General features: G+C 33.7%; 1 protein-coding gene across 1 annotated transcript; it reads right to left on the bottom strand.

The window, feature by feature from the left end:
- Nucleotides 1-6765: 6765 nt before the first annotated feature.
- On the bottom strand, nt 6766-8700 carry LOC133308348 (cytochrome P450 78A5-like). Its single transcript, XM_061508966.1, has 2 exons — nt 7738-8700; nt 6766-7450 (listed from the first exon to the last, which is right to left on the bottom strand). The coding sequence occupies exons 1-2, from the start codon at nt 8698-8700 to the stop codon at nt 6812-6814; spliced, it is 1602 nt and encodes a 533-aa protein (XP_061364950.1). The 3' UTR covers nt 6766-6811.
- Between the last annotated feature and the right edge of the window lie 3777 nt (nt 8701-12477).

Raw genomic sequence — 12477 nt, 5'->3', positions numbered from 1 at the left:
AAGAGAAAGAAAGAAGAAGAAGAAGAAGAACGAGAACCTACAACTTCAATGTAAACGAGACAAAGTGCAAGTTGGATTGGGCTTAGTCCAATTCTGATTTTGGGCTTTCAGGATTGTTGGGCTTATGGTAGCTGAGGACTGAAACTTTAGTGCTACAAATAGCCCAATAAGCTGAAATAGATCAACGTAGTCGCAGTAAATGGACTAATGTAGTAAGCAATGTGTTTTGAGTCCTGATCTCCTATACTAGTTCTTCCTTTTTTGGGTAAGCACCTATACTAGTACTTTATTTTGTTAGCTTTTTCTAAAAAAATTATGATTTTGAAATATTATATAATTTAGTAACTGTTATTTTATTTTGTTTAAATAAAAATATAATAAGTATGTCATTAATTTATACATTTTTATTTCTAAGATAAAGTTGATGTGCAAAGAAGAGATAAAAATCCCGCCTTCCCATTTTTTGTCAATTAAGATAGATATCAATGAATCATCAATCTAGTCATAAATTTAGTTTGTATATACTGTATTTGTAGAAAATTAAATTTTCACCGCCATTCAACAATGTAAATTTTTTTACACTGATAATGCATTAAATCCAAATAAAAAAATAAAGTCATTATTCGTTCGTTCAATCATCAATCAATATAAAGAGAACTTGGTTTGTAAAATACTGCAATTCTAATATGTGTCATATTGTCATAATTTTCTTGTGCCATACGCAATAAGTTATTTCAAAACATTAGTTTTGAATTTTCATTAGTAAATAATTCAAAATTTGAAATATATTGATTGGTATCTTGTTTTTGGAAAGAATTTTGAGTTTTGCTAACAAGTGTTCTAAGTATAGGGATTAAGGAGTATCTATCATCCTTTATATTAAGCAAAACAATAATTCTCAAACTATAAGGTTTTGTGCTTTTTACTTATTGTGTAATATTTTAATTCCTTATTCATCGTCCTTAATTAGTAAATTACACATTTTATGTTACCAAAAAAAAAATTACACATTTTATTACATAATTTAAGTTTTTGAATTAGACTGTGTTAAGTTATTAAGATTAAAATGACACTTATTTAATGCTAAAAGTTTTAAAGGATTGGAAGGAGAAGTGTTTATCAAGAAGAGGTTGATCTAATAAAAAATGTTGCCCAATATCAATTCTTCATTCATCATGATCAGGTGTTTCCTTTTGCCAAAATTTCTCTAGACCCTTTGCAATAAACTATTTTTGGTGGAATAGTAAAATGGAAAGAGAAAAATATACTTGTCATGAGACAAAAGGAGAAGTGGAATAAGATCAGGAGTTTGAAGCATTATTTAACCCTGCTGTACTAGCTAAACAAGGGTGGTGGATGCTGAAATCCCCTAACTTTGTTTATGGCAAAGGTTTTGAGTGCAAAATGCTCCCCAAGGACAGATTTCTTTAAAGCAAACCTTGGTCATGTACCTAACTACACTTGGAGAGGTATTCACGCAGGTTTGATTCTTAAAGAAGGTAACCTCTTGAGAGTTAGAAATGGAGAAAAAACAAAATTCAGGAAAATGCTAGTTGCCTTATATTATCAAATAGGGCAATAAGTGTGGTGTGAAAATTAATGTAGCCAATGTACTGAATGTCCTCCAAAAGCACAAGTAATAAGAGGTTAAGTGAAGCGGCTCCTAAACATCATGCAACAACGAACAATAGGGACCACACCCGTGATCCAAGAAGTTGCCCCGATTTTATCTTAAAAAAATAATAACAATAAAAATAGAAGAAGTTGCCCCGATTCATGCAAGTATTAGGTTAGTAACGTTGGAGGAGGTCATGGGTTTGAGAGATATAAGTTAGAGGTATCTGAACTTTGAAGTTTATATTAAGAGACATCAAATTCGAAATGTTCTACACTATTAACTCCACTTTAGGGAAACTCTAGAAATAATACAAGATATTTGGCTATAGCCCATATGAATCCAATATAAAGAAATGGCAAAACGGGTTCAATATGTCGGGTTGGCCCATTTAACCCACCAATGGTAGTCTGCGTTGAGATTTTCAACTCGCCAAACCATTTAAACCCACCATGCTTAAAAGTGGGTCAAAATGGATTCAGCCTGACATGGCGACGGGTTGACCCGTCAAGTTAATTTTTTATTTTTTGTTTTTAAAAAAATTAATTAATAACATTCTTTACTCCTCTTTTATCTTCATTTGATACTTTTTATATCTATGTAGAGTATAATTTTTGAAAATAATTCCTTTTCTTATATATGTTGGCGGGTTAGCATATTGGTGGATTGGAATTTTCACCCCACTTTTAAAAGTTGATTGAATTGGGTTATTTAATGTCGGTTGAAGGCATGGCAGATTGGGTTACCCGCTTCGCCACCTATTTAATAATCATACTCTCACTATATATGTTAACATATTATTAATATATCAAATTAACAAGTAAATAGTAGATGTCATAGGATCAGCATGATTTTATTATAACTCAAAAGCAATATAATTTTGAGTGGACCGTAAATCAGAGAGCATATTAGAAGGATGTACTTTTGCCCTCCAGTGTTTATTTTACATGCCAAAGCATATGTTGGAGAAGCATCCAACAGGCCAGTATGATGGTTACACATTTATTAATAATTCAGCCACATGTATGCTTTTAAGGCGCATGCAACGCAAAGGCAGTTCAGAATTAGGTTCTTTAATCTCTTCATTAGTACGATATATAACAGAGAAAATTTTCCTATAGGTACATTTTATTTTATTTTTTCTGGGTTGTTCTATTAGTGCAATTGGTGGTGGAGGATGATGATTCGTTCGTATGCTTCACCTAGGGGTTTTAGGACCCTAAGTTTTTCATAGTTGAGGAGGCGGCGCATGTTTTTTAATTCCACTCTTTCTACTTGTTTATTTCTTTATTGTTTTTAATTGTTGCTTTTCGACTAATAGGAATCCCAATTACATATACAAATGTTATTTGAGGATTTAAACTTTGATTTTCTATTTCAAGCATATATTTTTACTAGATTTAGCAATACTTCAACTACAATCTTCCTCCTAATTCGATTCACTAAATTTTCCCTTCACAAATTTATGCCAGTGTGAGATCTACTTTTTTGTGGCATCTTAATATATAACTTGTAAAACTTTCTTGTAAAAGGATGAACAATGTGCCAAAGAGCTTGTAGATTAGTTGATAATAATTCATATTTCAAAGATTTAGGTGTGAAAGTTCGATCTTTTATTAAACCATTTATCCTTCTTTCCTATTTAGATGTTTACAAGTAAGCAAAACAATAAAAGAATCAGAAATAACAACAAATGAAGTTTCAATGTTCGGCATTAAACACTTTTTTTTGGGTACATAAACACTTTGTTTTTGTTTAATGCATTGCTTTATTGCAGATATATATCCTAAAATATAATATATATAGGAGAAGGTTATATTGACAAACTTTTTTCTCGCAAATTACACTAAATCTGACCATTAGTGTAGTTTGCAAGAAAAAAAGTTTGTCAATATAATCCCTCATATATATATATATATATATATATATATATATATATATATATATATATATAGGGGCAGGTTATATTTACAAATTTTTTTGTTTACAAACTACACTATGTAGGACCGGTCCTACATTAATCCCACAGTGTACGACTGGTCCTACATTAGTGTAATTGCAAAAAAAGTTTGTAAACGGATCATGTCCCATATATATATATATATATATATATATATATATATATATATATATATATATAGGTAGGATCCTTTGACACCAGTGTCAAATTTCAAATTTGACACCTCATCTGAGAGCCGTTAGATCAAAAAAGATCAACGACTCTGATTTGCAAGCATGTGACACCATTGATCTTTTTTGATCTAACAGCTATCAGATGAGGTGTCAAAGGATCCTGCCTCATATATATATATATATATATATATATATATATATATATATATATATAAAAATATAAAAAGGAAGGTTACGCTTACAACCTATTTTTGTTTACAACTTTTTATAATTATATTTTAACCGTTGATTTTTGTCAATCAACGGTTATCATTTATTGCAAATTAATAATTAATATATATATATATATATATATATATATATATATATATATATATATATATATATATATATAGTTGTCAAAAGCAGTATACCTAAATTCTTAATTAACTGACTAAATTGGATTAGACCAAATGGATCATCCTGATAATGAGTATTGACGCGGGTCACATGCATGGAATATGTCAATCCTCGTTACAGATATACAACAGTCACAGACTAATGTGAACGATTGTAAAAGAGAATTTAATAGTATCCCTTAGCATATATTGTGATTCTTAGCATTTTGGTTGAGTATTAATAAGTAATGTGTTCATGATGGATGGTAGCTGGTTGTGACTTGAGAAGGAGGAAAGGAATATAGAGGGTGACAGGGAACTTGCATATAATATGATGCAAATAGAAACAATAAGAAAGATATTAATTTCTTTGGATATTCAAATCCTGTTTGGGCCTTTTTTTTATTGTTGAGAAAGGAGCACAGCTTTTTCAGGCACATTTTCTCTGGTAAATATATTCTTCAGAAGGATATGGATCTTGCAAAAGAAAAAGGCCCATATTATATATGATTTTTAGGTTCTTATTCCTCAATCATTTCAAAGTTTCTGCGAGGTCACGATAAAACGAGAGAAAAAGGCGAAATTCTTGTGATCATCACGCTACTTGCTAGTTCATAACCTATATAACAAGGAATCAATTTTTCATTTCCACCAGTCCCCTCCACCCACACTTCACGACCGTTCAAAAAGCGATACTGCGCAGGATAAATGATGCAGCCATAATGAACATACAGAAATCATTGGTTTCATTACTTAAATTATATTACATTATGTCATCATGATTCATGCATGCTGAGTCGCTGACCAAGTTTCTTAATTCCTCTCTACATACTGTACATGTTTTAACATAATTATTATATTATTTTTAGAATATGGCCAACTTGGTAAAAAAAAAAAAAAAAGATAAATATTATTGTAATATTATAATTTTCTACTTTTCTATTTTCCTTATTTATAAGTCATCCAAATAAAAGAGGGGACTAAAAATACTTTTTGCTCACACTTTCATTTCTCAAACTTTATATACGTTTTCTCTCTGTTTTTTTTTTCCTTCTTGCTTGATTTGCAAAACATATATATACGTTTTCAACGGCAAATAACAAAGTTATGCCATAGCCATTCTTCTACGTGGGTTTAAATCAACATGCATGCCCCCATCGTTATGTAGTCTATTGCAACTCGGAGGGAACAAAGCTTCATTTTTACAAAAGATGAAAAATCTACCTTTCTCATAGTGACTTTCTTAATTAATCATTAACTCGATTGCTGGTTAGCTAGCTTCGGTTTCTTGTGGAAACGAAACCTAAATTCCCACTCTCGTCTCATATGAATGGAAACGGTCGAAAGTCCAAAATCGCTTGCTTACATGAAAGCATCAAATGAAACAAACGTGATCTCTGTCATGAGTAACTTCCCCTAATCAAACTGGAAAGAAAAAAAAAATCCCCAAGGCCGTTGTGTGTCTATTGAGAGATGAAAATAGCAAATTTTTATCATTGAATTACATATGAATAACAATAATTAAAATATTTAATCAATTTATTTTTATAATAAATCGCTTATTTCATTTCATAAGCTCTCTCTATATTATATTAATAGATTAAACTACATTGATGCTTCCGGAGTTCATATGAAATCACATTTTGCCCAAAACTTTTTATTGATAACATGTTGAGATAGAATGAAAGCATTCCCTCTAAACACCAATAATTAATCATTAATTATAAACTTTTTATATTCCTTTACAACTATTGTTAAACTTGACAATAAAATCTAAACCGTATATCATCACGTGACCAGTGACAACAATATTTCTTAGTTTCTTACTCATTTCTCACTACACTTAACAAGTCGTGAGCGATTTAAATTTTATTATTAAGATAGTTGAAGTTACAAAACTATAAAAAATCATATAATCAGTTGTTGAGACATATAGTCCCACATTGATTGGATGGGCAATTAATATGGCCTATATAAGGCTTTGGGCACTCCCACCCCTTGAGCTAGCTTTTGGGGTGGTGACCTCAAGGTTCTTTACATGGTATCAGAGCCTCACCGTCCCCCGCTTTAAAATGTGGAATTAAAAAAAAAAAAGCACAAAAAGGTAAACAAAAAATGGGCCTGTGCAATTTCCACACTTCTAGCCTAAAGGGCTCTTGCGTGATGGGGCGTGTTGAGACATATAGTCCCACATTGATTGAATGGGCAACTAATATGGCCTATATAAGGCTTTGGACACTCCCACCCCTTTGAGACATATAGTCCCACATTGATTGGATGGGCAACTAATATGGCCTATATAAGGCTTTGGGCACTCCCACCCCTTGAGCTAGCTTTTGGGGTAGTGACCTCAAGGTTCTTTACATCAGTCGTTGGTTTAACCTGATGTTTTATCCCATTATGATAAAATTTGTAGTTAAAAGAGTTCATTAAAGTGTCGTTCATTGGCATTATATCTATGAACTTCAATTAAAATTTGGTGCAAGGAAGCAAACTTTAATAAACTACATAAACATAGCATAATATAAAACTTCATTTAATTATAGAAGCATTTTCAAGCTTACATTGATAAAACGATTAGATAGAAGAGTAACATAATCCAACTAAACTAGCTTGACTAATGCCTATAGATTCAAAGATTATCATGTAAGTTATATTGGAAGTTGACATAAATAAGATGGTTTGTTCATTTATTCATGGCCGAAGCAAGTACCGGCGGCAGGGCAGGCCTTGCAACAACATTGGAGACCAGAGAGGATTTCATCTCGAGAGAGAGTTTCAAGCACTCAGACAAGTCCACAACAGAATCACCAGGCATCCATTTGAAGCTCTGAAGTAAAATTGCAAGCCAAAGCTCAACGGTAGCCAAGCCCATTGCTTTACCAGGGCATACCCTTCTTCCAGCACCAAAAGGTGCCAACCTTAGGTCAGACCCCAAAATTGGGACATCTTCTCCTTCCATAAATCGCTCCGGTTTGAACTTTTCTGGGTCGGACCAGACATCATGGTCATGTGTTATGCCCCACATGTTCACCATTGCTGTGGTGCCAGCTGGAATGAAGTGCTGTCCTACGTGGGTGTCTTCTATTGCTAGCCTGGCCCATGAAAGGAGAGGACCCGGTGGGTGCATCCTTAATGTTTCCTTTACTATTGCACGTAGGTAATGCAGGTTTGGAAGGTCAAGATCAGTCACTATTCGACCATAGCCAACAACTGAGTCAATCTCTGTTTGGGCCTTTGCTTGGATTTCTGGGTGCAGAGTCATCCTTGCAAGAATCCATTCTAAAAGTATTGCCACTGTATCAGTGCCCCTAAAGATCATTTCCTGAAAAAAAATATTAAATTTACATTATATATAGCCCATTAACATTTGAAATTAAAATATATAATACATGTAAGGTCATTTATAAAGAGCAACGCACAGGCATAAAAATATGGAGACTCTAAATTAAAATGCGTTATTAACGATACTTAGCAAAATTAAGAATAAGACTTTTCCTTTGGACATTACAAGGATTAAAAAGAGGAAAAAAGGACTTTATACTAATTAAAAGAGTTGAAGCGCATTATCATAACCTTAAAATGAGATGAAATAATTAAAGAAAAACTCACCCATAAAACAGCAACCATATCAGAGTGTTGAAGCCTGTTCTCTTTCTCCAAATGGAGCAGCACATCAACAAAATCACCATAGCACTCATCGGCGTTCTTTTCTTCTTCAACTTGAACAACCCTTTTTATCCTATGTTCCCATATGATTTTCCCAACAAAAAGATTCACTCTTGCCACCAGATTCCTGCACCTCTTCCTCACACCTTGGAAATCCAACCAACCCAATAGAGGGAAGTGGTCACTCCAATTGAAAACCCCAAGCAAATCATACCCTTCCCTAACCAACTCCTCAACCTCACACCCATCACCACCCTCACCAAACTCATAACTCCTCCCAAACACACTCATCATCACGTTGTTCAACGACCCAAAATGCAACACCTTTCTCACCACAACCTCACCGTTCCTCTCCATCATGCCCATGATATCCCTCACCATCCGAGCCCCAACCGTGGCACGAAACTCGCCGGAGGAAGCAATCCTCCGAGGAGAGAACATGTGAGTAGCGGAAATCCTCCTCAGATTCCTCCAGTACTCACCAAAGGGTGCGAAACCCATTGCTCGGTGAAAGAGAAGTTCATAAGCTGATTCCTTAACAGGTCGATCAGCGAAAGCTGAACTGTTGAGAATCTCTTTGGCCGTGTCAGGGTTTGTGGAGATGATAAAACGAGTAAACCCAACAGAGAATGCCATTAAAGGCTTGGCCTTGAAGGTATAAGCGAGCTTAGCAAGGACTCTATGAGTAAGAGTTCCAGTGAAAGCTAAAACAAGGCCAAGAACTGGAAGACCGGAAGGGCCGGGAATTGAAGTTCTGTGCTTCGACAGAGCCCAAGCAAGACCACCGGGAACTAGCCAGTAGCCGAAGACGGCTACGAGAAAGAGAAAACCGAAAAAGGTATTGAAGGTTAGCGTGGTTGAAGAAGGAAGTGGTGGGAAGAACAAGGAGAAGAGTTGTGAAGCCATTTTTTTTGTTTTGAAAAGGGTAGAGAGAATGAGAAAGGGTAATGAAATTCTTGTGTGGAAGACCAAGGGCGTAATGGAGCACTTATATAGATACCACAGACACTGGGGGGGGGGAGTTAATTTCAATTTTCAAGAATTAATATTAAAAAAATATTGTTTTATACTAAACGTAATTAACAATAATAAATATTACATTAAATTTTAATTTATTACTCATACGAGTTAATAGATTCGACCGAGATGGGTACATCTATTTTTAAATTGAGTTTGGAAAAATTGATTTTATTTTGATTGTGTAAATAATATGAGTATGTTTTTTAAAAAAATTAGTGGGTTTCATGCATAAAATCAATTTTATTCAATAAAAAATGTAAAAAACTTCGTTTTTCTCAAAATTAATTTTACGCACCACATAAGTGATGATGAGAAATTGAGAATCCAAAAAAATTGCCATACAGACCGCGTTACTGAACAAATCCATTTTGCATGTCACAATCATGATTCTTGGGTGAAACAGGCATGCATTAAGTTGATGTATGGTTCGCTTTTTAGTTTCGTTGATATATTTTTATTAACAATCTCAAAAAATTATATGTTTCATTTAATTAATATTTTAAAAAATTTATATGAAAAGGATAGAATAAATATTTAAAACATTAAAAATAAAAATTAATCAAAAATAGTATAATAATTTGATATTGGTTACATTGACAAACATTTTTTTTATAACTTACAAATTATACTATGTCTTATTGGTAAGACTTAACTCAAGAGTTTCTTACAGGTAAGAAAAAGTATAGTTTGTAAATAAAAAATTGATAAATATAACTTTTCCCTAATAATTTTGTGATTATAAATTATACTGCAATCACTTCAAGTATCATGCCAAGATATACACTCTGTGTCTGAATAAAAGTTCAGACCTATAAAAGGCAGTGTTTTAAAATCATGCCCCGTTCCGAGGTTGACTCCATCGGGTCACTGACCCCTCTCTATGAGGATTGAGGTCAGCAGTTAGACCCTGCATGTACGTTGGCCCCTCTGACTCTCGAAACCTCTCGGTTGAACCAGTGACTCATGAGTCAGAGGGGTCAGGAGTCATTGCACTTTTTTCTCGTTGCTACATAGATCTAGAACTAGATCTGAAATCTGAATCGCTCTTCTTCTTTTTTCTCTTATGATCTTCTCTCCCAGACCCAAACTCAGTCTTCCTGATTCGGCGATCTACTCTGCCTCTCCTCCGACGTATTTAGAGGCGGTTATATTTGCATTTAGAGGCGGTTCAAACCGCCTCTAAATGCTTGGTTCGACGGTTCATAAACTGCCTCGTTTATCACCGTCGCGAGGCAAAACGCGGCAATTTTTAGAAACCGCTGGAATAACAGCCTTTACATGACAATCTGAGGCGGTTATTCTAACCGCCTTCAAAACATATTCTGAGGCGGTTATTTTAACCGCCTCTACTACCGCCTTCAAAAGATAATCTGAGACGGTTATTTTAATAAAAAAAATTTCCCTAATAATTTTGCAATTATAAATTATACCGCAATCACTTCAAGTATCATGCCAAGATATACACTTTGTGTCTGAATAAAAGTTTAGGCCCATAAAAGGCAGTGTTTTAAAATTCTGCCCCGCCCCGAGGTCGACTCCATCGGTCACTGACCCCTCTCTATGAGGATTGGGGTCAGCAGTTAAACCATGCATGTACGTTGACCCCTCTGACCCTCGAAACCTCTCGATTGAACCAGTGACCCAAGGGTCAGAGGGATTAAGAGTCATTGCATTTTTTTATTTTTTTTAAAAATTACACGCGAAACAACGTCGTATGGTGTGTAAAAATAAAAACTCGTTGTTACATAGATCTAGAACTAGATCTGAAATCTGAATCGCTCTTCTTCTTTTTTCTCTTCTGATCTTCTCTCCCAGACCCAAACTCAGTCTCCCTGATTCGGCGATCTCCTTTGCCTCTCCTCCGACGTGGTGGTGGTTCCTTCTATCCTCTTCGGTCTTCTCTCTCCTTCTCCTCCACCGTGCTGGTTCTTCTCTCCTCATCATTGATTCGTCGTGTAGTCGCCTTTCCTCCTGTGTTCTCTCTTGGATAAGGAATCTCCTTTCACACGTTGTTGTAAGTGCGTGAGAAAAATAAAGAAGGCCACAGTTTGATGATATAACTTTTTATTAACTTTGTTGGAATATGCGTTTAATACTTTGATACTTTGATTAGTTTGTGTAACATTGACTTGTGGATGTAATTGGTTAAATTGTGTTAAGTTATTTTGAATCTTTGATGACTAGTGATTCAATTTTTTTGAATTTGTCATGTAGGATATATATTTATATTTTTTTAATGTTATAAAATTGGGTCAACTAAGTGACCCTGTAACCCCCTCGGTTGAACCTGTGACTGATGACCCCTGACCTCGGCCGAGTCGATAGTCGGGCCAAGTTTTTAAACACTGATAAAAGGTTAAGAATTCGCACTCTTTTGGTCATATATAATCTTATCACTGGGGATGTAAATGGGTTAGGCCGGCCTACAACCTAGCTTATATTAGGCCTGACTTGGCCTATTAAATGTAGTCAAATAAAGCAAACCTAGATTTTCAAAAAAACCTATTTAGAAAATGGGTAAAGGATTTCTCCAGTCACCGGAGATAAAGTTATCTCCAGTGAGCTCAAAATGACGTCGTTTTAGGACGAAAATTAATGTGTTTTTGTAATTATAATGTATTGCAGTGTTATATTAGTCTTTGTTATTATAATTTTTTAATCTTATAACCCAAAACGATGTCGTTTTGAACTCATTGAAGATAACTTTATCTCCGGTGACTGGAGAAATACTTTTCCCTTAGAAAATAGGCCATAGATTTTTTTTTTACATGTCTGGCATGAACCTGATCAGCCTATATCATATTATTTATTCTAAATAAAATTATTATTTTAATAAATTTGAATAATAAAATAATATTTTTTAATTATTTATTTAATTATTGAATATTTAATAGGTTTAAACAGGCTAATAGACCTAAGCCAATATTTTTTTAAAAAAAAAATATAGGATAGGACAGACTTATAATTTGGATATGTATAAGACTAACAGGTCAGGGCAGACCTAAAATAGTTTACACAGGCCTAAGCTATTTAAATTAAAGCTTAACTTAATCTAACCTATTTACACTCCTATTTTTCACTCTGCTCATCCCAGAGACAAACAAGATAAAAAAAAAATTTATTTTTTTGGGAACAGAAGATAAACCTTTAATATACCTTGCGTAGATACCTAATCGAGTCACATATTATTTTCCTATATACCCAGCCCGAACAAGATGAATATGACATATCATTTCTACGCAAAAACTTGACTGGCTTAGAAATTTCACATATTATTTCCCTAAATACCTAGCCTAAGGCCGAACAAGATCAATTTGACATATCATATCTGCATAAATACCTAATTAACTAAATAATGTCACATATTTTCCCCTTATTCTATTACAACCACTTTAATTACTCGAGCAAGAGATGTACTCTTATCTCAATACTATTATTCACATGATAATTGTTTCTTGTTATTTTTTTAACAAATAAATATAGGTTGACCTGTTAACCAAATATATATATATATATATATATATATATATATATATATATATATATATATATAGAGAGAGAGAGAGAGAGAGAGAGAGGCTGACCTACAGATGTATAAGATAGAATTTTTAAAAATGAAACATTGAACCCTAGGCTTTTTTAAATAAATTTATTTTCAAACCT

Source organism: Gastrolobium bilobum, unplaced genomic scaffold, assembly GCF_033153095.1.
Source record: "Gastrolobium bilobum isolate Gb01-03AN ecotype WA unplaced genomic scaffold, APGP_CSIRO_Gbil_v1 utg10772, whole genome shotgun sequence".
Taxonomy (NCBI): Eukaryota; Viridiplantae; Streptophyta; class Magnoliopsida; order Fabales; family Fabaceae; genus Gastrolobium; species Gastrolobium bilobum.
Note: the sequence above shows the minus strand (reverse complement) of the source record. Positions and strands in the feature narration are given on the sequence as shown.

What these genes read in the sequence shown, in the direction of transcription:
- LOC133308348 (XM_061508966.1), bottom strand. Translation starts at nt 8,700, where the DNA reads ATGGCTTCACAACTCTTCTCCTTGTTCTTCCCACCACTTCCTTCTTCA. An exon ending in ATATGGTTGCTGTTTTATGG is followed by an intron (nt 7,451 to 7,737) that starts GTGAGTTTTTCT and finishes ATTTTTTTTCAG; the next exon opens with GAAATGATCTTTAGGGGCAC.